Source organism: Sinocyclocheilus anshuiensis, unplaced genomic scaffold, assembly GCF_001515605.1.
Source record: "Sinocyclocheilus anshuiensis isolate Anshui unplaced genomic scaffold, SAMN03320099.WGS_v1.1 scaffold1037, whole genome shotgun sequence".
Taxonomy (NCBI): Eukaryota; Metazoa; Chordata; class Actinopteri; order Cypriniformes; family Cyprinidae; genus Sinocyclocheilus; species Sinocyclocheilus anshuiensis.
Genome location: NW_015555773.1, coordinates 70106 through 91375, shown reverse-complemented (window position 1 = coordinate 91375; position 21270 = coordinate 70106). Strand labels below are relative to the sequence as shown.

General features: G+C 36.7%; 2 protein-coding genes across 3 annotated transcripts in view; one reads left to right on the top strand and one right to left on the bottom strand.

The window, feature by feature from the left end:
• The first annotated feature begins 576 nt into the window (after positions 1 to 576).
• Positions 577 to 4330, top strand: LOC107674436 (protein RIC-3-like). Of its 2 annotated transcripts, none has more exons than XM_016468408.1 (6): positions 577 to 815; positions 1203 to 1411; positions 1841 to 1919; positions 2430 to 2517; positions 3091 to 3233; positions 3317 to 4330. In XM_016468408.1, the coding sequence occupies exons 1-6, from the start codon at positions 680 to 682 to the stop codon at positions 4105 to 4107; spliced, it is 1446 nt and encodes a 481-aa protein (XP_016323894.1). In that variant the 5' UTR covers positions 577 to 679; the 3' UTR covers positions 4108 to 4330. The 2 variants fall into 2 exon arrangements, with proteins under 2 accessions (XP_016323894.1, XP_016323895.1); XM_016468409.1 differs by having other exon boundaries at positions 578 to 797.
• Positions 4331 to 4831: 501 nt separating this feature from the next.
• Positions 4832 to 21270, bottom strand: part of LOC107674420 (tubby protein homolog) — a 20745-nt gene continuing 4306 nt past the window's right edge. Inside the window, exons 5-12 of the mRNA XM_016468386.1 lie at positions 16151 to 16327; positions 15439 to 15560; positions 13238 to 13429; positions 10380 to 10492; positions 9790 to 9904; positions 9440 to 9538; positions 8917 to 9088; positions 4832 to 7242 (exon numbers count right to left, since the gene is read on the bottom strand). Of these exons, the coding sequence (XP_016323872.1) occupies positions 7109 to 7242; positions 8917 to 9088; positions 9440 to 9538; positions 9790 to 9904; positions 10380 to 10492; positions 13238 to 13429; positions 15439 to 15560; positions 16151 to 16327 (1124 nt within the window). The 3' untranslated portion in view covers positions 4832 to 7108. The remainder of the gene's footprint in view (positions 7243 to 8916; positions 9089 to 9439; positions 9539 to 9789; positions 9905 to 10379; positions 10493 to 13237; positions 13430 to 15438; positions 15561 to 16150; positions 16328 to 21270) is intronic.

The following is a 21270-nucleotide window of genomic DNA, read 5'->3' as shown; positions in this document are numbered from 1 at the left end:
TACATTTTATATCAAATGAATAGTTTTATTCATTCATTTAAATGTTATTAATTATTATTGTTTTATTAACTAAATCCTATGGAGACACAAACTGTCCACAGCGTATACAAAAGTTCTGAGAATTCCCTCATAGATTCGAATATCTGTAGTGTAGTTGAGATCTCAATAAAAGGCTTTTAATAAGACCTCATGAGCGCTATAATCACGACAGCACTGCCATCTACTGGACTAATAGTTGAATAACAACAACAACAAGAACACGACATCATCGCAATCATCATAAACATCAACAATAAAAAAAAAAAACATAATAATAATAATAATAATAGCCTATCATTAGTTGCGTTACGCAAGCACTGTGGAGTGTAAATTTGAAATGTCTTATGGATATATATGATAAATCTTCTGTGTTCATGTAAGGGCACCGATCAAATTACAATAATGAGTAAAATACTAAATTATCTCATAAAACAGGTTAATAACAGGTCACGAATATGATTGATGATTCTGAGGGAGTTGATTTAATGTGCCATCAGTCTAATCTCAGCCGGAAGGCGGATTAATGTTTCCAGTCATTTCCGCTTCAGCGAATCAACAGGAAATTTCGTAAAAGTGATGTCGTGATGTTGACGCTTGTCACCGTTTGCTCTACAGCATCTCTTATCGCTGTTGTATCGATATGGCTGTTTCAACATGTCAGAAGATCACCTTCATCTCTTGCATCGTCCTCTGCATGTCTTTATTCCTACCTAAATTATTTTTACCCAGAGTGAAGAAAGAAACAGTGCAGTCGGAGGGTAAGATGAGACAAAAATGTAATCCCTCATTTAGTGTTTCAGTAATGTCAGTGCTGATTTGACCATCCCTGTGATCTCTGTGCTCAGGCCCCCTGTTAACCTCTACCAGCTCCCCGTGTGTGACTTCATAAAACAAAGATTCCAAAACAAATCTATCCTTATTCATTCTTGCATCTTTAAAAAACTTAATACAGTAACCATAAAAATAATAATAATAACACGGGATCATTAAAACATTATAAGGAGTTTTCATTTTGGTCATTTTGTTTAATTTAGTTTATTTTTGTATTTCGTATTTTTGAAAAACACTGGTTACTGAATTTTGATACAGAAAAATTAACTAGGAATTGCTCTTTTTAGTGCAATCTCTATAAAATGATTGTATTCACTTATTTATTTTTAAAGTTGGACCAGGACATTTTCCTCCCCCACGACACAGACATTCATTCTCTGAAGATCATGATCACTGGGACGCAGACTCTCATTACATCAAGCATTACAACCCAGAGGCCATTGCCAGAGCCAAAGGTGTTGGCAAGCCAAATCTCCTGGGCCAGGTCATCCCCGTCTATGGCTTTGGCATCTTCCTTTATATCATCTACTTGTTCTTTAAAGTGAGTCTTATCAGAAGCTATTTGGAAAGCTGCTCTGTTCGGCACCTCTCCTGTAATAATAATTTCCCTAGAGAAAATATCTAACGTGCTTTAATATATACAGAAATGTTCAAAAGTTTGGGCTTGATTAGATTTTTTATGTTTTTGCATTTATTTGATCAAACATACAAACACATTACTATTGTTAAATGTTATTACAATTTAAAAGAACTGTTTTGTATTTTAATTTATTTTAAAATGTAATTCATTACTGTGATGCAAAGATTAATTTTCAACAGCCATTGCTTCAATTTTCAGGGTCACATGATCCTTCAGAAAACACACACACATACACAGTGTACTGTATATATATATATATACATATATATATATATAAGATAATATATCTGCTTTCATCAATCACTGATGCTTACTTTGATCTTTCAACAGCTGACCTCTAAGGACAAACCTCATCAACAAGGGTGCAGATTCCCTATACTGCAGTCAGAATACACATTTGAAGAGATGCGTGAGTTCGCATATACATCAACCCTAGTTGTACAACATTATATACCTAATAAAGATGCTCATCTTAATGGCACCATATTTTCAAATTGTGACTTTTTTTAAAATCACATTTCTGTTTTACTCTTATTGCATGCATTCTCGGCATTTCAGTATCTAAACCACATGCAACTCCAGATTAAGATCCTGTCCCAGACCTGGCAAGCTTTGTTCTTTGCCTTTTGTTCAACCCGGATTAGCAATCAAAAGTAATGTTTTATATGCCTAGCAGCTCCTGATACCAATTAACTGCATGTCTTTTGTATCAGTAGTAAGAGGTTTAGCTCTATTCATCAAATGGATGCCAAAGGGTGGAGGGAGCAACTGATGGAGCATCAGCACTGCACTCACTACAGCATGTGTATGAAAAGCTCAAACTTTGATTAAAATGAAACTACAAAGTGTGGCCTCCACATGTTTCAGTGAATCTGTATCTAATATGATTCTTAACCTCATTCAATTGTCTCCCTGACAGCTACTTGTCAGCTGGTGCAGATGCAGGCCAGAATGAGTGAAAAAGCCAGAGAAAAGAGAATATCTAAAGTTGTCCACCCATCTGCCAGGTAATCAGATCATATTTCTCTCCTTGCACCATCCAGTATCTTACTGATCAAAGAGCACTGACATGATCTGCACGCCACTTCGAATGGAATCCAAAAGGAAAAGTGCTAGTTCACAGCATTACGTTTCCCAGGAAATGCATAAACTGCTAAAATGCATGCCTGGAATGCTATGTAAGTCGCATTGGATAAAAGGATCGTCCAAATGCATAAATGTAAATATTAAAAAAAGTTTTTTTTTATATTCACATAGCATAGATCAGTTTTCTTTTAAGGAACTTTTTCTGTTTCCTTTTCTGTTTTTAGTATGTAATTAGTTGACAGGTATTTGACCCTACACAACACCATTGGTGGTTTGCTTTAAGTTTTACTAGCTTTACCTTTGTGACCTTTTAATTTCTTTTTAAAATAATGAGCAATAACAGAGGTCTGTTTAATGATTTGCAGCTTCATGATGATCGAGAAATGTGTATGTGTTCTAGCAGTGGTTGCAATTTGTTACTTTTCTGTAACAAATCACTGATCTGTTTTTCTGTTACAAATCAGTTTCTGACTCATCGCTTGTTCTGACTTCAGGTCACGCAGGGACACACGGAGGCGTGAGGAGAGAAAGCTCAAACAGTTGGAGATCACCCAAATGATGCGAGAGAGACAGTTGCGAGAGGGAGCCTCGCCGGAGGAGGAGGCCGAGGAGGCCCCTTACACTGCAGATTGGGAAGGTATACCTCATGGCTTTGTGTTGTGCCCACTGCTGTTTCAGTTTCTTGGCCCTTGAATTTAATTTTATTCACTGCTTCCCAAGGCTATCCAGAGGAGACCTATCCAGAGTTTGACATGCCCTCCCGCAGACGCAGATTTCCTAGTGTTATACTTGAAGAACCAGACCAAGTCATACCCACAGCAGAGGAGCTTGCTGAGAGAATGAAGGAAGAAGAGGAGGAGGATGAGCCTGATGATGCGTGTACTAATGAGGAGGTGAAAGAGGAGAATAATGAGGGAGAAAAAGAAGAGGATGACAAAGATGAAGAGGAAGAAGAGGAGGAAGATGAGGATGAGATTGGAGAAGACCAGCCCTGTCTTCCTAAAAGTATTGATGAGGATGATGAGAAACTTGAGTACCCAGGTGAAAAAGAAGAGGAACAGAAACCAAGCAGAAGACGACAAATCACTTTTAGTGATCACAGACATGTCTTCCATTATCCAAAGGGTGGAGCTGTTGGCTGCAAGTATGAGGAAGAGGAGGAAGAAGAACACGATGGAGAAGAAGAGGAGGACGATGATGATGAAGGGAATGAAGAGGAAGAAAATGGTGATGATGAAGACTGTGAAGAAGAAGAGGAGGAAGATCTACGTAATGAAGATGGGCAGAGTGAGACAGAGAAGGAGGAGGAGGATCCCCTAATGGAGGCTGAGAGCCTGGGATTCAATGATGAAGTGGAATGTGATCCTGAGGAACAGGAAGTAGACCTCATTGACTTCCTACAAACGTACCAACCTGAGGTAACCGTCATCTCGAACAAGTCAGAGTCTCCCAAAGCTCAAGCCTCTGGGACTCTTAGAATGCGTCACAAGAAACAAAAGGTGAAGAAGTGACGAGCTTGTCAAAAAAACAATAGTCTTCTGTTCGAATACCCTCTTAGTTCAACATACCTTACTGTGAATCTTTCTTGCTTCGCTTAAGGAAACAGTTTCTCTGTAACCATTTAGGCTTTTCTAAGATTTCATTAACCTGATTCCAAGAACAGCTAGAGAACATTTTAGAGTATGTTGTGTCAAAAATAGGCACTTTTAAGACCCTTTTTCCAAAGAAAATCTTTACCAATAAAACATTTACAAACAGAAGTAGCTTTGTGTGAACATTATTTCATGAGCATTGAATTACTTTACCACAAATGCAATGATTTCATCTTAAATATTTGAGATTCGAAAATTCACGTTCAGATTTATTTTATTTTTTTTTTCAAATCTTGAGTACTGTATACAAACTGTATATTGACCAATGTACACATTTTACAAAACAGTGTGACATAACAGTTATACATTATCACTTTAACACAAGAGTGGTGAGTTTTTTTTTTTTAAACAATAAAAAATAACAGAAAAACACATTCATTTTCAGTGTTTTTAACCATTTAGAGCAAACCCAAAATGTTAGAGCATTACATAAAGTATAGAAAGTGCTGGAATGGTTTCGCAAGGCAGTTATTAACAAACTGTAATAACTTACACCGATTTCTTTGCAGTTTCGCTAAAGAATTTAATATATATATATATTATTTTCTAAAAAAAACTTAATATTAAAAATATTTTTCTGGGGGAAAGATATGTTTCAGAACGTAATGTCTAAAGTTACAACATATCTATGACAAGAATAGTAACAAAAAAGGTAAGCCATTTGCATCACACTTTATGCCTTTATCTTGGATGAAGAAAAACTAACATTCTAAATATTATTTTTAACTTAAAATGCAGTTTTGTGCAATTAAGAATGTTCTGTGTGATGGAAACAAACATGACTTTTTCACATTAAACCAAAGGGGCTCTCCGCAGGAAACAAAATTATGATAGATTAATTTCTTAAAAACACATTCATTCAACATTAACGTTCTAGATTTTAGACAATGACAACATTTTTGAAGACTGCTGTGACATTTGACTGAAATGAAAAATAGTAAGATAAAAATAAACTACAAATCATGCTAATGCATTATAGAGCAGATCTAGTAAATCTGTGTGGCCATCTGAAGACTTCTACAACACTTTAAAGAATAGTTTGGCTTTAAAGTACAGCAGGTTTTTGTATCAAGATTTTTTTTTTTAACTAAATTGCCACACTGATAATACAACTTCACTTATTTCCTTTCTTCATTAATCAGGAGCACTGTTTAGCAAAGACAGAAGTGTACAAGCTATAGTACAATTAAAGACGATGATTTGAGTTTTGTGTAAATTCCACTTGGACACTTTGTTTAATCCACATTTTCACAACTACCCTCATGCAGCAGATTCCATAGATGACTTGAACAAACTGTGTTGCTGAGTATGTTTACATGCAGTTATAATCAAGCTTCAAGCCCTTTATCAAGTTCTGGTAGTCAAACTTTGCAACATCTGACCAGTGCAATTTCAACTGGACTAAAGTGTTTCCATGACAAATTATTAATGTAGGCAGACAGAAATCTAATTTTTAAAAGTGCATGTAAACGTACTTACTCATTGTAGTGACTCTGTTCTGGAAAATCAGCTACTCCACAAGCAGGAAACTAAAGCTGATCTTTCTGGAAAGCTACAGTCTAGTATACTGGAAAAATACAGGTTGTTTTCAAGAACAAAGACAGAAGCTTAAAAAGACCTGCATGACAAACAACACTGGCTGAAGAAAACAATGTAGCATCTTACCAACTTCAAGCATCAGAAGTGTTTCGTCCAAAGGCACGATATTTACAGCTTTCCACCATTAATCTCTAAATAAAGTGCTCAGTACATTCCCCTACAAATGTAACGGGTCAGTATGAGATGATAATGTACTTACCCTGATATTGACCCTCACGTAAAATGACTTGGTACACACTTCTTCCACCATGTAGGACTTCAGGTGCTTTCACACTAGAGCTACTGGACCTGGATATGGTAAACCATTCATTTTGGTTTGTTCTAATGATATAAAAGCCATTTTTGGATCTCATGTCCTCTTAAAACTGTATGTAAACCATCCAGGAGGACACAAAGTCATAATGATTACATATATTTTGTGGAATTGTCACACATTCATCAGTTGAATTTTAGGAAATCCGCACCAAAAGCTCGAATGTGAAGGCACCTTGGTCAAGCTTTGTGCTTGAAGCACAGTGAATTATGGGGTAAGACACAATCAGCAGATGGTATGGAAATCTATAAATACATAAATAGTGGTTAAATATGTCAGACTGTCATACTTCATACTGGCTTTGGAGTCCTTGTGAAGCATGAATTGATACGTTACAGATTTAAATGGCATGATGAATGACACAAGTGACATGTATAACTGAAGAAATGTCACATATGAAAGTCATTTACAAAAGTCCATTAAATTAAATACCCAAACTGTTATATCACAGCTACATGTTATATTTATTGTGAAAACTCATAATTGATTGGTTAGTGAACATTAATTCTTTTAGAATTATGACCATGGAAAAATTATTTTCGTTTTTAATCTTAGGGACAAAAGTACTACTGTAAATGATCCTTCTTTTAACATTAGCAAAATATTAGTTTTACCTTGACGGTTAAGTAAAGAAAGCGAGTAGGAGATTTTTGACTGTCGATTCAAATGAATGCATCCTCTTCTTATTAATCTTCCCAGTTTGAGCTTTGAAGTCTTTGTGCTTTCCCCCAACTGTGATGCCCTTTTTTACAAAAGCGGAAATGCCACTTTGCTCACGCACATTCACACAAGAAGACAAACTCAATACGCATTCATGCCTCCAAAGGAGGATCTTGAGAGAGGGACCCTGCTGCTTTGGAGTTCACTGCAGCCCTTTACTCAGTGATTGGGATTGTAAAGCAGTCTGGCTGGGTCCTTTTGAGCTTGTGGCTGGCAGAGAGAGATGAGTTACTCACAGGCTAGCTTGCTGTCAAAACTGGACAGAGCAATAGCAAACGCCTGCAGGGCACACATGGGGTAGTTGTAGTCCATTGTGAAGACGTCCTCTGCCACACGACCAAACTGCATCACAATGTAATCCGCTGCATACACGAAAGAGAGAATACAGGGATGAGAGTACAGACAAAACAAACTGTTTCTAAAATAAAATCCATCTCGAGTATGTAATATACAGTACGTTCCATGTTTAGTGCCTAAAAAGTGTTTGGACAATTTTGGACACTAAAGTAACACTTTAATATGTCAGATTTTCATTGCATTACATGCAAAATATTGAACTAAGTGGCTTTGGCAAACAAATGATGCTAGAGCCTTTCTCAGAACTAACATCAATTTTCTAGGTCACTTTTTCTATTATTTCTAACCATCTGGTCTCAAGGTAATTTCAGATAGATGTATGATGTCAGTTCCCCTTGTGTTCAAGGGATAGCTCATTGAACAATGAACATTTTGTCATCATTTACTCACCCTTATGTCATTCCTGTATGAGTTTCTTTCTTATGTTGAACATAAAAGAAGATATTTTGAAGAATGCTGGTAATCAAACATTTGATGGTCCCAATTGACTTCCAAAGTACTTCTTTCCATACTATGGAAGTCAATGGGGACCAACAACTGTTTGATTATTCAAAACATTTCAATATATATATATATATTTATTTGTATGTTTAACATAAGAATTAAACTTATACAGGTTTATATAGGTTATAGGTTTACTTAAACAGGTAAATGATGACAACATTTTCAATTTTGGGTGAACTATCCATACTATGGAAGTCAATGGGGACCAACAACTGTTTGATTATTCAAAACATTTCAAAATATATATATATATTTATTTTTATGTTTAAATATAAGAATTAAACTTATACAGGTTTATATAGGTTATAGGTTTACTTAAACAGGTAAATGATGACAACATTTTCAATTTTGGGTGAACTATTCCTGTCACACTAGCAGAATAACCATTGGTTGTAGTTCATCAAAATAACATGTTCCACAATGTTTGACAATCAGACTTTTTGAACAATATATTAATTGGTTTATATATTGAAAGTTAACAGACTTCATTTTGATTGAAAAGTGTTTTTATGCTACATTTCTTTTAAATAAATGGCACTTGTTTATATACATATTACTTTTAGGTAAGTCGTGGCCTAATGGTTAGAGAGTCGGACTCGTAACCCAAAGGTTGCGGGTTCGAGTCTCGTACCGGCAGGGATTGTAGGTGGGGAGAGTGAATGTACAGCGCTCTCTCCCACCTTCAATACCACAACTGAGGTGCCCTTGAGCAAGGCACCGAACCCCCAACTGCTCCCCGGGCGCCGCAGCAAAAAAATGGCTGCCCACTGCTCCGGGTGTGTGTTCACGGTGTGTGTGTGTGTGTGTGTGTGTGTGTGCACTTTGGATGGGTTAAATGCAGAGCACTAATTCCAAGTATGGGTCACCATACTTGGCCACATGTCACGTCACGTTCACTTTCACTTTCACTTAATGGACTATATTAAAATGAAAACTTTAATAATTTTACAAAACAATTGAATTAAAAGCTAAAAATCAAATGTTATATATCCATTTATATCCATATAAATAAAATGGTATACATATATATACAATATATATATTCCACTACAGATGGATTTTAATTCATTCACTACATTTAAACATTGATATTGTTCCGAAATAACAATTTTTCCTTGCATTTACAATGCAAACCAAATAGTACACAAAACTAAGATTTTGAACTTAGAACTCACGGTCATTGTCATGAATGATCTGAAAATTTTTGACAGATGCTTGGGTGACCCTGCCATGGAAGTTGAGCACATATGATTGCGTATCATCGTTCCACACAGGCGTCTTGTTGTGAAGCTCTATCACACTCTCAGTGCTTTTGTTCTGCCATCGAGCCAGTAGAGACTCATGCTCCTGCAAAACAACAGACAGATGTGGGGGATTAGCTTTCCATCAGAGCAACATTTGTATATAAAATATAGGTCAAGTGATATTCGTTGCCTCATACTAATGTTTTACATAAGACATACATTACCTAGTATTTTACTGCTCATGTAACACAAATGACACACGTAAATTAACAAACTGAAAAAAATTTATGTAAAAATTCGTTTAAAAACTTCAATATGATATCACATGCACATTTGAACAGCTTCTTCTTATTTTATTTTGAGAACTACAATTACCCTTTTGATATTCTAGCTATGTATGCACAAACAGGCCAACATGCTGCATTTATGCTATCCTAAACAGCCTTGCACTCACATTTCGAGGCCTTATGGAGACTCTTTCATGGTCCATGTTCATTCCAGGAATAATGACACTCATCTTTCGAGGCCCCTTGAACCCTAAAACATTAGTTTCCTGCGCAACAGAACACAAACATCTGAATTATTCGCACATCAACTTACTGAAGAGGAATTCTTAGAAATCATTCATCTACACAAGCATTTCATTTCCTGTTTTTCCTTCATCAGTGGTATTGCTATGTATAAAAATAACCAGCAGAGGTCAGGCTTGGCTCATCGTTGCTTGTGGCTTTAAGACGTAGTGCCCTTAGGGCTGGGTGCTGGCTCTGTGCTGGCCATTGACCGAGATCATGCTCACAAACTCACGTAGCAGATTGCGGCAAGCTCCTGTCGTAGATTCCCTGCTTCTAGGCTGGAGGTGGTCTTGACTGGGTTCACACCACTGTCATATACCGTAAACTTGGTACCCATAAGGTTCGATCTGTGGGGATGACATCGGATGAAATTCATACAATGAAGTTTCCATCGTGGCACAGCGAAGGGATGAACCTCCCAAAGATTGTCAAGAATATGTTCAGGCCATAGCTATTTCACACCAAAATCAAAAGAATAAAAATAAAAAAAATAAAAAAAATTTTTGAGTAGCAATACGAAACATGGCATTTTAACACATTTAATATAAAAATTAGTTTTTAAACGAGCTGTAATGAGATTCAGACATCAGCACGCACACAGTTGCTCTCTCCTCATATGAACGAGGACACTCCAGCACACAGGCAATGAACCCAATTACAGTTTTAAATAGGTTCAGCAGTGCACACATGCACACAAACTCATTAAAGGTCCCTCTAGAATGTTTAGAAAGAGACACATGCCTCTTGTCTGTAAGAACAGCATTGATTTAAGTTACGCTACCTTATGAAACACACGACACAATGAATCATTCTTAAGTATACCTCAGTTTGCCAATAAAGCTCTCGCCGCCTCGTGATAGGTCAGTAGGGTCGATGGAGATGAGGTAATTGGATGTTTTGCTCTTCTTTCTCTTCCTCCCGGCTAAAAGGAAAACCTAATGTATAACAGAATTTAATTGGTCGCCGAACAGCAGCACAAAACTGACATCAAAAACATCCAACAGAAATTGAGACATAAATAAACAATCAGAGACCGTGTTTCCATGTTTCCAGAAACAACTATTATTAGAACACTAGTATTTTCACCAACTAAAAAAATGGTTTTAAGTCAGTTATTTCTATCTTTTGCTGTAGTGTGCACCCTTGTCATACGCATACATATTTGAAAATGACTCAAAATATTACAATTCAATAGTTTCAGTGATAATACTTCTTGCTAGAAAACCCCAAAAGGACTCACCCTCTCCACCCTGCTTGCTGAGCTCAATCACTGACTGGTCGAGAGAAAGATAGCGATGAATGTGGGCAGCAGCTTGCTCATAATCCTGGTTACGCAGGGCTGTCTGAACACCATCTGTGCAGAACTTCAGATCTAGAATATCATCTGCCCTCTGAATTGCTTGGTACAGCCTTTTCTGAAACAGAACCAGGTGCAAAGCTTGAGTGGAAGCTGTCATACTGTCATTCTGATAGAGTGTACGTATCATACGAATGTGTATGTTGGGCACCTTGGTGAGGTCCAGCTGTCTGACTTTGCTGCTCACGTTCTCTGCCAGGCTGCAGGTGAAGCTGATCATGCCAGACAGTTGCACTGCATCTCCCTCGATCAGCTGCAAGTTGGGTCTGAGGAACACACAAAAACACAATTTATCAGCACACTATATTCTGTTTTCTCAGATCAACAGTATACGTTAAGTGTCAAACACATACACACTCACCCCATCCTCTGCAGGGCGAGCATCTTTGTTTCTATGTTGCTCTGCTGTCCCATAAGAGCGCCCAACTCCATCTGCACTTCCGCCTGTCAGGGAGGTGCGTTTGTAAACAGTTTATGCCAGTGCATAATCAACATGCACACAATCTCGCAGTTCAGGCACAAGTTAGTTTTTATATATATAATCAACAAATTAAAACAGCTGATGAGCGTTTATCTACCCTTATTAGTAGTCCAGCTCACAGAGACTAACCAACACTGTGTCTCCACTAATAAATATTCACCTCTTCTCCACATAGCTGCGCATACACTCGATCCAGATCCTCCAGCTCTGTCAGACCCTCTATGGTGTCGGACTGCACGGCGGAGAGCCCCGCCGGACCACCGCGACGACGCGCCGGTTCATCCATGACATCCATGACAGCCCCACATCCACACAAACTGCGTCACTTCCGCTGACTCTAGCGCGTCATGTGCGACTTGTGCGACTTTACTCCCATCTAATGGTAGCTTTTGTGTGTGTGAAAAGGTTAAATGCCTCTCAAGCAGTGTGTAAAACATAATTCATAATTCATGTTACATTTGTTACTTCATGATTTTTTTTTTACTTATGGGAATGTTTATAAATAAAGATAATAATAAAGAATATGGTATGCAGTGTGGTTATATAGGTTCATAGGACAACAGAATACAAAAGTCACTATAGCTTTTCTTTACCATTGTACAGTGATAGAATTAGATTAATATCATGGCACTTGGCTATCTGTTGCATCGTACCGAATTACTGTTATTATATTACAGTGGTGGCTAAAATTATTAGAACACTAGTATTTAATTTTCACCAGCTAAAAATGGTTGTAAATCAGTTATTTCTACCTTTTGTTGTAGTGTGTTTCCAAACATTCATTTTGCCATTAATTTTAATGATCCAGTGAGGTTTTTGTTTGCACAAGGAGTCTGACAACAGTCAGTGCTCCACACAGAGATCTGATCTGATCATCATCCAGTCTGTCTGGAATGACACGAAGAAACAGAACAAACTGAGACTGACTAAATCCAGAAGAACTGTGGCAACGTCTCCAAGATGCTTCAAGAAAACTACCTGCAAAGCTACAGTACTGTTAAATGTTTTAGGCACTTGTGGAAAAATGCTGTAAAATGAGGATGCTGTCAAAAATAATGTCATAAATAGATTTTCTTTATCAATTAACTTCTATTAACTAAATTAAATCAAAGTTTGGTGTGACCATCCTTTGCGTTTAAAGCAGCTTTTGCCCTATAGGTGCACTTGCACATAGATTCTCAGGTAGCTTTGCAGGTAGGTCTCTTGAAGCATCTTGGAGACGTTGCCACAGTTCTTCTGGATTTAGTCTGTCTCAGTTTGTTCTGTTTCTTCATGTCATTCCAGACAGACTGGATGATGATGAGATCAGATCTCTGAGTGGAGCACAGACTCTCCAAAAAATCTCACTGGATTATTACAATTAATGGCAAAATGAATGTTTGGAAATATAAACTGATATTTCCTCCTGACACACTACTGTACAGCAAAAGATAGAAATAACTGACTTAAAACCATTTTTTCAGTGTGTGTGTGTGTGTGTGTTTAATAGTTGTTTATGGGAAAATATAATTTATAGGGAAGTTGGCTATATGCTGTATGTGTTATTCTATATGGTAAATAAGACGGCTATAAGACATTGTTTTTAACATATGATTTACGATTTAGTCCTGATATTTTTAGGACAAGCAGCAATATTATAGTTAATTGTCATTTAGCTAAATCTCCCTTCAGGCTAAATTTTGTTCCTTTCATCAGAATAAATCATTTCAAGCCCTTCGGCAAATTAGAGCAATGGAGTGTCACTGATTGGGCTTGATTGCTGGGGCACAACAATGATGACTTCCAAATAAGCCAAAACTCTTTAGAAAAACTGGAAATAATCAGTGTTTCGTTGTGCCTGACCTTCTTGCCATCCTCTCTCTCCAGATGGAGGTAGTAAGTGGGGTACATGCCCCTGTCCATGCCCTTCTTATCCCGTGTGATCCGGCATTTCACAGTCACCCCTTGGGGTGCGGGTCTGAGAGTGAACTCCTCCAGGTCATCCACGTCGATGGATGGTTCATTGGCCAATGGGGAGGAAGCTGAGGTCGCCTCCTGTCACATTGATTAGGCAGATTGAGATCGATCCCAGTCAATTATAAATTTACACGGTAGATTATTACAAATACACAATCATATTTATGTATATTATGTATTTTTATTTAAACCTGGAAAAAACAATACATTTTGTAAAACAAAGTAACTGTAAAATGAGGTAAAAATTTTAAATAAATAAATAAATAACCTTTTTGTACATGTAGATTTGTTTTTGTGGGGGTTTTTTTAGCCCTAAAAAAGTAAAATCTAGGTATAATGTCAAGTGAGGGGAACTCCATTGTGCAGACGGTCATATGTGCTTGCTTTTATTCAATGATAAAAATGTATAATAGAAGTATTTCCACTAGAGCACTCAGCTGATGGACCCAGCATAAATGAATCAAACATCCCTGTGGTCTTAAATGTAAGCAGCTGAGATTAAAACTGAAATGTTAAAGAGCAACAAAGCAGCCCAATGACGTTAGTAGAGTCAGACTCAAGAGACATGGATGAGCCACTACACAACCAAATAAATAACAGCTAGATTTAGACTCCACGACTTTAGTTTACTGGAATAACTTGGAGAACTGACAAATAACATGTACAAGAATGTGTACATAATACAAATAAATACATCTTTAAAATGTCCATGTAGTATCTCAATTAATAAAAGCATAAAAATTATTAAGAAAAAAATCTTCTTCAACATAAATTTAGATTAAATATTACAGTCACACTACAGGTATTCTCCCTATTGACTAATCTACTAATACATTTTTATTTTCTACAAAACACTGTACATTGTGATCACCAGTGAGACGGTGGTAAGAGCAGGGGTTTCAAACAGGCACGGCTTCCATCAAGTTATTTTAAGAAAGTAATCATTTCACTGTTGCCATAGGAAACAACAGGACTATGGCCCTCCATTTCCAGCATTGCAGGTTTTGTGCCAAGGTAGACACAAGGGAATACATCCCAGCATGACAATACACAGACTGCTTGTGTCAGCACTGTACATGTAACACAACTGGACACTGAGGCGATCACATTTGGAGCTAACACACATAGACCACTCAAAATAGCAGTCAACCTTCAATTTTAACATCTCAGAATAGACAGGAATGGATAAGAAGTGACCTTTACCAGCACCATGCAAAACTGCTAGCTGGGGAATCAACAAAAGATACAGTCGACAATGTATCATATTCTGTAGGTGTGGTGGGTAAGTCAGAATCTTATTGGTGCAGAACTGCATCTAATCCAAGGATCTTTAACCTTTTGCAGGCCAAGGACTGCTTGATGTATGGAACAGTGACCCTCTGTTATACTGTAAAAAAATTGTTTTACATATTAAGCATAGCCTATCATAACTTGCATATAGTACCATATCCTTAAATTGCAACCCCATTAAAATAATAATTTGAATCTTTATTAAATTCTCTGTAAAGACGTTCAGAGTCATGTATGTGTGTATTGCAATTTAATTTTACTTCCATTTAATGGATTTTAAAGTTAAGTTAATGCTTTAAAAATCTAATATGGTAGGGACAATGAAACGTTTCTCTAAATTTTACTTTCTTAGCTTTAACTTTATTTAAACTTTGTATTTATATATTATATATTTTACTATATTATATTTTTATTTAATACATATTTTGTACAAAATACAAAAACCACACACATTTTCCCCCAACAATTACAAAATACACTACTATTTAAGATATATATATATATTTTTTAAAAGTCTCTTATGCTCATCAAAGCCACATTTATTTATTTATTCAAAAATATAAAAACAGTAACATCGTGAAATATTATTAGAATTTAATAGAACTTGGGCCATTTTAATATGTAACTTCTTTCTGTGATGGTAAAGCTGAATTTTCAGCAGCCATTACTCCAGTTTTCTGTCACATTATACTTCAGAAAGTCTAATATGCTGATTTGGTGTTCAAGAAACATTTCTTATTATCAATGTTGAAATCATTTGTAACACCGTAAAAGTCTTTACTGAGAAAGTAGTCTACCTTGCTGGACTTTTTGCTGGTGGCAGATCCAGGTCTTGTGTTGCTGTTGAGCTGAGATGAACTTGAGCTGACCAAATCATCTTCATCATCGTCTTCATCAAAGTTCATGCTACTGGAGATTCCTTTGAACAAGAAAAATATTGAGGTGCTAATCAAATAGTGTGTCGATAGCAGAACATGAGGAGAGAACAGCAGCAGGCATAAAGCAAACATAGAGGCATTATGCAGTGCAAATAACACTGCAAATAACTGCGCTCTGATGCCAAAAGAGCATACGGCATGAAATTTAGCATACACAACAAACAGTACATTTAGATACAATTTTTTTTTAAAACTTCACTCTTTTAATCTGTTCAACAAATTAGCAGAAAAAGGGGATGCACAGGATAAAATGATTGTCCACAGTCCAGATCGGCTCTAACCAGCTCTAATAAGTCATGCAGACAGTAAAGACATGATCTAATCCAAATATGTCACAGAAGGAGGAGAGAGAGGCAGACACTGAATCTGAATGCTATAGCATGTAAGTAGATCTCAAAGTGTTAGTCACCAGATGATGATACTGTACATGACGTTGTTTTGCATGTTAGGCGATCAGTAATACTGAAGAACAATCTGCAAATCTCCATGATCGGCAAGATCGTAGGGGTCTCTCCATCTGTCTCTCTCTCCGCTCTTGTTTGCGTTACTCTGAGGACTATCGCTGGTGTACCTTTCTTCAGCATGGTGACCCGTAGGTCCTGTTTGCCCTGTGACTGTGTGTTGCCCACTGCCTCACCCTGGTTCTCTGCCTCGCTCTCCTGGGCAGGGGAGTGGCCCACTGTCAGGATCTGAATCTGGTTGCCCAGCTCCTGACCCTCATCCTGGAAGGCAGCGGGCCCATCAATTCCTGTGGTACCACCACAACACAGTAACACTGTTAACTCCACTTCGTCAACCATCCTGCATCCACGTTGGTGTCACAGAATAATGGCGTTTCATGGAAATATGGAGACAGACATTCAAATCTTAATGAGTGAATGAATCCCTCTGCAGTATTAGACTTGATGGTCCTTTGTGAGACAAACACTACCGGTCAAAAGTCTGGAATTATTTAGATTCTTTAAATGTTTTCTAAAGCTTCTTATGCTCACCAAGGCTGCATTTATTTGTTTAAAAAATACAACAGAAACAGTATTATTTGAAAATATTTTACATTGTAATTTATTCCTGTGACAGGAAGTCACTTTACTTTAGTCTTCAGTGTCACAGGATCTTATTATCATCAATGTTGAAAACAGTTTTTGCGGCTTAATATTTTCAGGATTCTTTGATTAATAGAAAGTTTAAAAGAAGAGTATATAATAGAAATAGAAATGTTTTGCACCATTATAAATGTCTTTACTGTTACTTTTCATCCATTTAATGCATCCCTGCTGGATTAAAAGGGTCATATGATGCTGCTAAAAAGATGTGATCGGAGAAATGACAAACCACAAGCCCTACTCTACACTGCCCAAAACAATCGCTTTAAATATAAAAAATATAAAATATAAAAACTCTTTAAATACAAAAAACGTACTTACAGTCTGTGAGTCATAACAGCCGGCAATGTAATCTACTCTACCAGGATCAATATTCTTTATGCACCAAGAGCTTGTAACACTCCAAAGAGAAAGGAAAAATTGAAATCGCATCATATGACCCCTTTAAAGTATTGATTTATTTCCTTCTTTTTTGCTGAAGGATCATGTGACACTTAAGACTTGAGTAATGGCTGCTGAAAATTCAGCTTTGCCATCACAGGAATAAATACATTTTAAAACATATTCAAATAGAAATGTTTATTATTTCTATTTAATTATTTTTTTTATTGTAATAATATTTCACAATATTACTTTTACTGTATTTTGATCAATTAAACGCAGCCTTGGTAAGCATAAGACACTTATTTTAATAACATTAAAAAATCTTAATCATTTCAAACTCTTGGCTGGTAGTGTATGCAATATATAACCTCCTCAATGAACTTTGCATGTGCTGTTGCTTTTAAGCGCCCTTGGGGTTTCAAGAATTAGCCGTCGTCTATTTACAGATGCTCTTATGTCAGCCTGGGTTTTGTATTTCATCCAGTTAGTCACTATCAGCGAAAGAACACGTTGTCCCAGACAAGCACAGCTACATGCAATTGTCCAGATTATAGCTACCCTCCATCCATGCATCCAACCAGGTCAAATCAAGTCATTATAGCTATCGAGACCCTTTGTCCCCCTCCAGGGATTCATCTGGTGAACAATGTCAGAGAATTAGCTCTGACTAGATTGCCGAGAGGCATTAGTGCTCATGATTGCACAAAAATCAGTACTGCATTTAGACTATGATTGTCACTGAAGTTAAAGTGACCTGTGATGGGGCTCCTTAAAAATGTAAGTAATCATCAGAGAAAAAGCCAGAGAGACAGAGAATATTGATCGATCAAGAATAGCCTCCATAAAATGAACAAGACGTTTGCATCAGCTTATCCTTTCAAAGCTTTGGGTCCAGATATAGCATGTATGATTTGAAATCATCATTTGTGAGTCACAGATCTGTTTTTGTTGATTATGTCATGTATAAAGTACCATAACCTGTGTCGAGGGCCACTACATGAGTGTGGGGGAGATAATGATGGTTCAGTTGTCGCCGTCTCAGAAGACGACTAGCAGCACCGTAATAAAAGAGCAACAAGTGAAGAAATAGCTGTGTTCAGACATGCAGCAAAAAAATCTGGTTTTCTTTTTTTAGGCATATCTGACTGACTTATTTATTGTCTTTTTTTCTTCCAAACCACATCCATACCTGTTTCCAGACCAGATGTTGTGGTTGTAAAATTAAATTTGTAAAACAAAAGAAAGCAGCCATCAAACTTAGCTTGATAAAGTCAAAACTACACTGAAAAAGTGCATATGCCTTGTAATTACTCATTTTATTAGAATATTTTATACTTGACCCAACTTAAATAATTTACCTTTCTGTCTTGTCATTGAGCTAAAGTAAATTGTTTAGTTAACTGAAAGTAAAAGTATGTTTTGTTGGTGTAATTTAAAATATTTGTTTCACATCAAAATTAAGAATTTTGCGTTCTGTGAAAACCATGTGACCACTGATGTCATCGAGGTTCGGTTTGAGAAATTTCTGATCCACTGCCATCTTGTTTTCCCACATCAAGACTGCAGCTGACACAATTCCATAATATCGGTGAGTAATTATACAAATAACTTTGAGTTTATTGTTACTACAGTTGATATATGTGTATATGATGATTTTGACTAAGTTTTTTGACTAACTGCTTAATGGGAGTGTTTTGTCACATGTACATGTGGCGGCATGTACATACATCTTTCTTTGTGTGGATTGCGTAAAGTTATTGACAAAAAATATGCATGTTTAGAGGACGTGCTTACTATAGGTTCACTTCTCACGTAACAGAGTGCTGCAGGAATGAGTCCTAAAACCTGAAAATAACATTTTTACACTACCAGTTCCATCGTCCTGAAGTCAATAAATTTGTTTAGTTAAATGCCTGAAATAAGGTCTGTGGTTAAAACAAGCTCAAGATATTTGCCCATTTTATTCGAGATAACACTTGTGATTTTAAAGTGAAAGTTTGCGCATTGTGTTCATGGCTATCTGCCTGCCTTGTAGTACATTAAATAATAACTATATATCAAATTAGATCTTTTAATTGCACTTAATGTATCTTAATACATTAAGCCATATTAAGTGTTTATGTTTTTTCTACAGGAGGAAAACGCTCAACGAGAGACTTTGCACATGCGTTCATATTCTGCTGTTCTGTAGCCATGGATTTGCGGGTCTTGTCTTTTTCTTGCAAGACCCTGTACGTTACAGTATAAAATTTGCTTTAATCGTTTAATCACCACCATTGTCTTGTCTCCATTGGCAACACGCACGATTTGTGTCGATTGCAAGTGACGTCGCAGGTATCGGAGAGTGCAAGTGGCGATTGCAAGTGACATTGTAAGTTAGTTTCTTTTTTATTGTCTTCACCACCTGGCTACTGTTGTAAAATGTTGAGAGATTCAAACAAAAAGTAATCAATAAATAGAACAAAATAAAAAATAAAAAAGACTGCAAGTGACATCGCTAGCGGAAGCGCAAGTGTCTGAGAGTGCAAGTCTGAGAGTGCAAGTGCAAGGCTGCAGCCAGACCCTTCTCGGTCGGTGGGGACATTAAAGGGATAGTTCACCCAAAAATTTAAATTCTGTCATTAATTACACACCCTCATGTCGTTCCAAACCTATAAGACCTTTATTCATCTTCGGAACACAAATTAAGATTTTTTTGTTGAAATGTGAGAGCTTTCTGACCCTGCATAGACAGCAATGGAGCTACCACGTTCAAGGCCCAGAAACGTAGTACGCACATCGTTAAAATAGTCCATGTGACATCAGTGGTTTTAATTTTATGAAGCTATGAGAATACCTTGTGTATGAAGAAAACAAAAATAGCAACTTTATTCAACAATTTCTTCTCTTCAGTGTCAGAATTTGACACGCGGTTGAGTAATTAATTACAAAATTTTCATTTTTGGGTGAACTATCCCTTTAAATGTGATCACCCAGAACAGGAAAACTCATCTACTTACTAGTTTGCTTTTACGGCCTCATTGTGTTTACATTCAAGGTCTTTAAATACATACTGAACTACACAATCAAAGCTCATAAATCATATTTTTTCCCAAGATTATACCATTTATCATTTGTGAAGATTATCCTGATGAACAAAATGTATAAGAATTATAAACTTTTGTTGGTCACACAGCTTATTTTAGGCAATAATCTAAATGGAAATGGAAAATCCTATTGGCTTTTTGTCAATGGCTAATTCTGGGTTTCTGGGTCAGTCTAATACATCATCCCTGCAGCACTGTATTAAACTCAACTTTACTCTTTTATTATTTTGTAAGCTAGTTTATATCCATGTCAGCTACTCCACTAAAAGTCATACCTTCAGCAAAGAAATCCAAATGCTCCCTTGTGTGAGTCATTGAGCTAAATATAGTATTTCTCTATAGTATTGGTGCTGACGTTGAGCTAAAAGCATCACCACTGCCACCGTTTGATGGATGGAGCCCATACGTCTATTTGTCTATTTCATGAATGTTTGTGTCTTGTATCGATGAAGGTTGCAGTAGGTCATCTCAGCACTGCTCTTGGCAGGCAGACAGCAGCTGCTCCTAAGCAGTATTAGAGGGGATTTCGTTACTCCTTGAGAAAAGATTGGCAGTAGAACAGCTGTTTGGTTCCTCTCCAGGGGCACGTTCATTAACACCCTGTGCCACACTGTCATTGACAGAGAAAGCGGTGAAAATCCTCAACACGCTCTCACAGGGAGATGGATTTAGATGAAGGGAAATGAAATACAAAAACAGTACGGAGAACATGAAGACATGAGAAGATTGTATATACAGTAGCTGTGGTAGTTTAAGCAAGCACACCACATGAGAGATGGCAAATTACAGTAGCTGCTGTTTGACTTAAATGATATGCTTTTTATTGGTTTACTTTTTTCCACTTAGAAAGCAAATTAACTTTATGTTTTAAACCTGTAGGACTCTCTTTCTTCTGCTGAACACAAAAGAACAGAAAGAAAGAAAGAAAGAAAGAAAGAAAGAAAGAAAGAACCTGAAAAAAAATCATGGTTTTATGTTTTCCAAAAAAAATTGTATACAGCATTCGTAGTATAAAGTATTAAGATTATTTTAAATTGTAACATATATATATCAAATAAATGCTGTTCTTATCAAACAAATGCACACACATATATATATATATATATATATATGTGTGT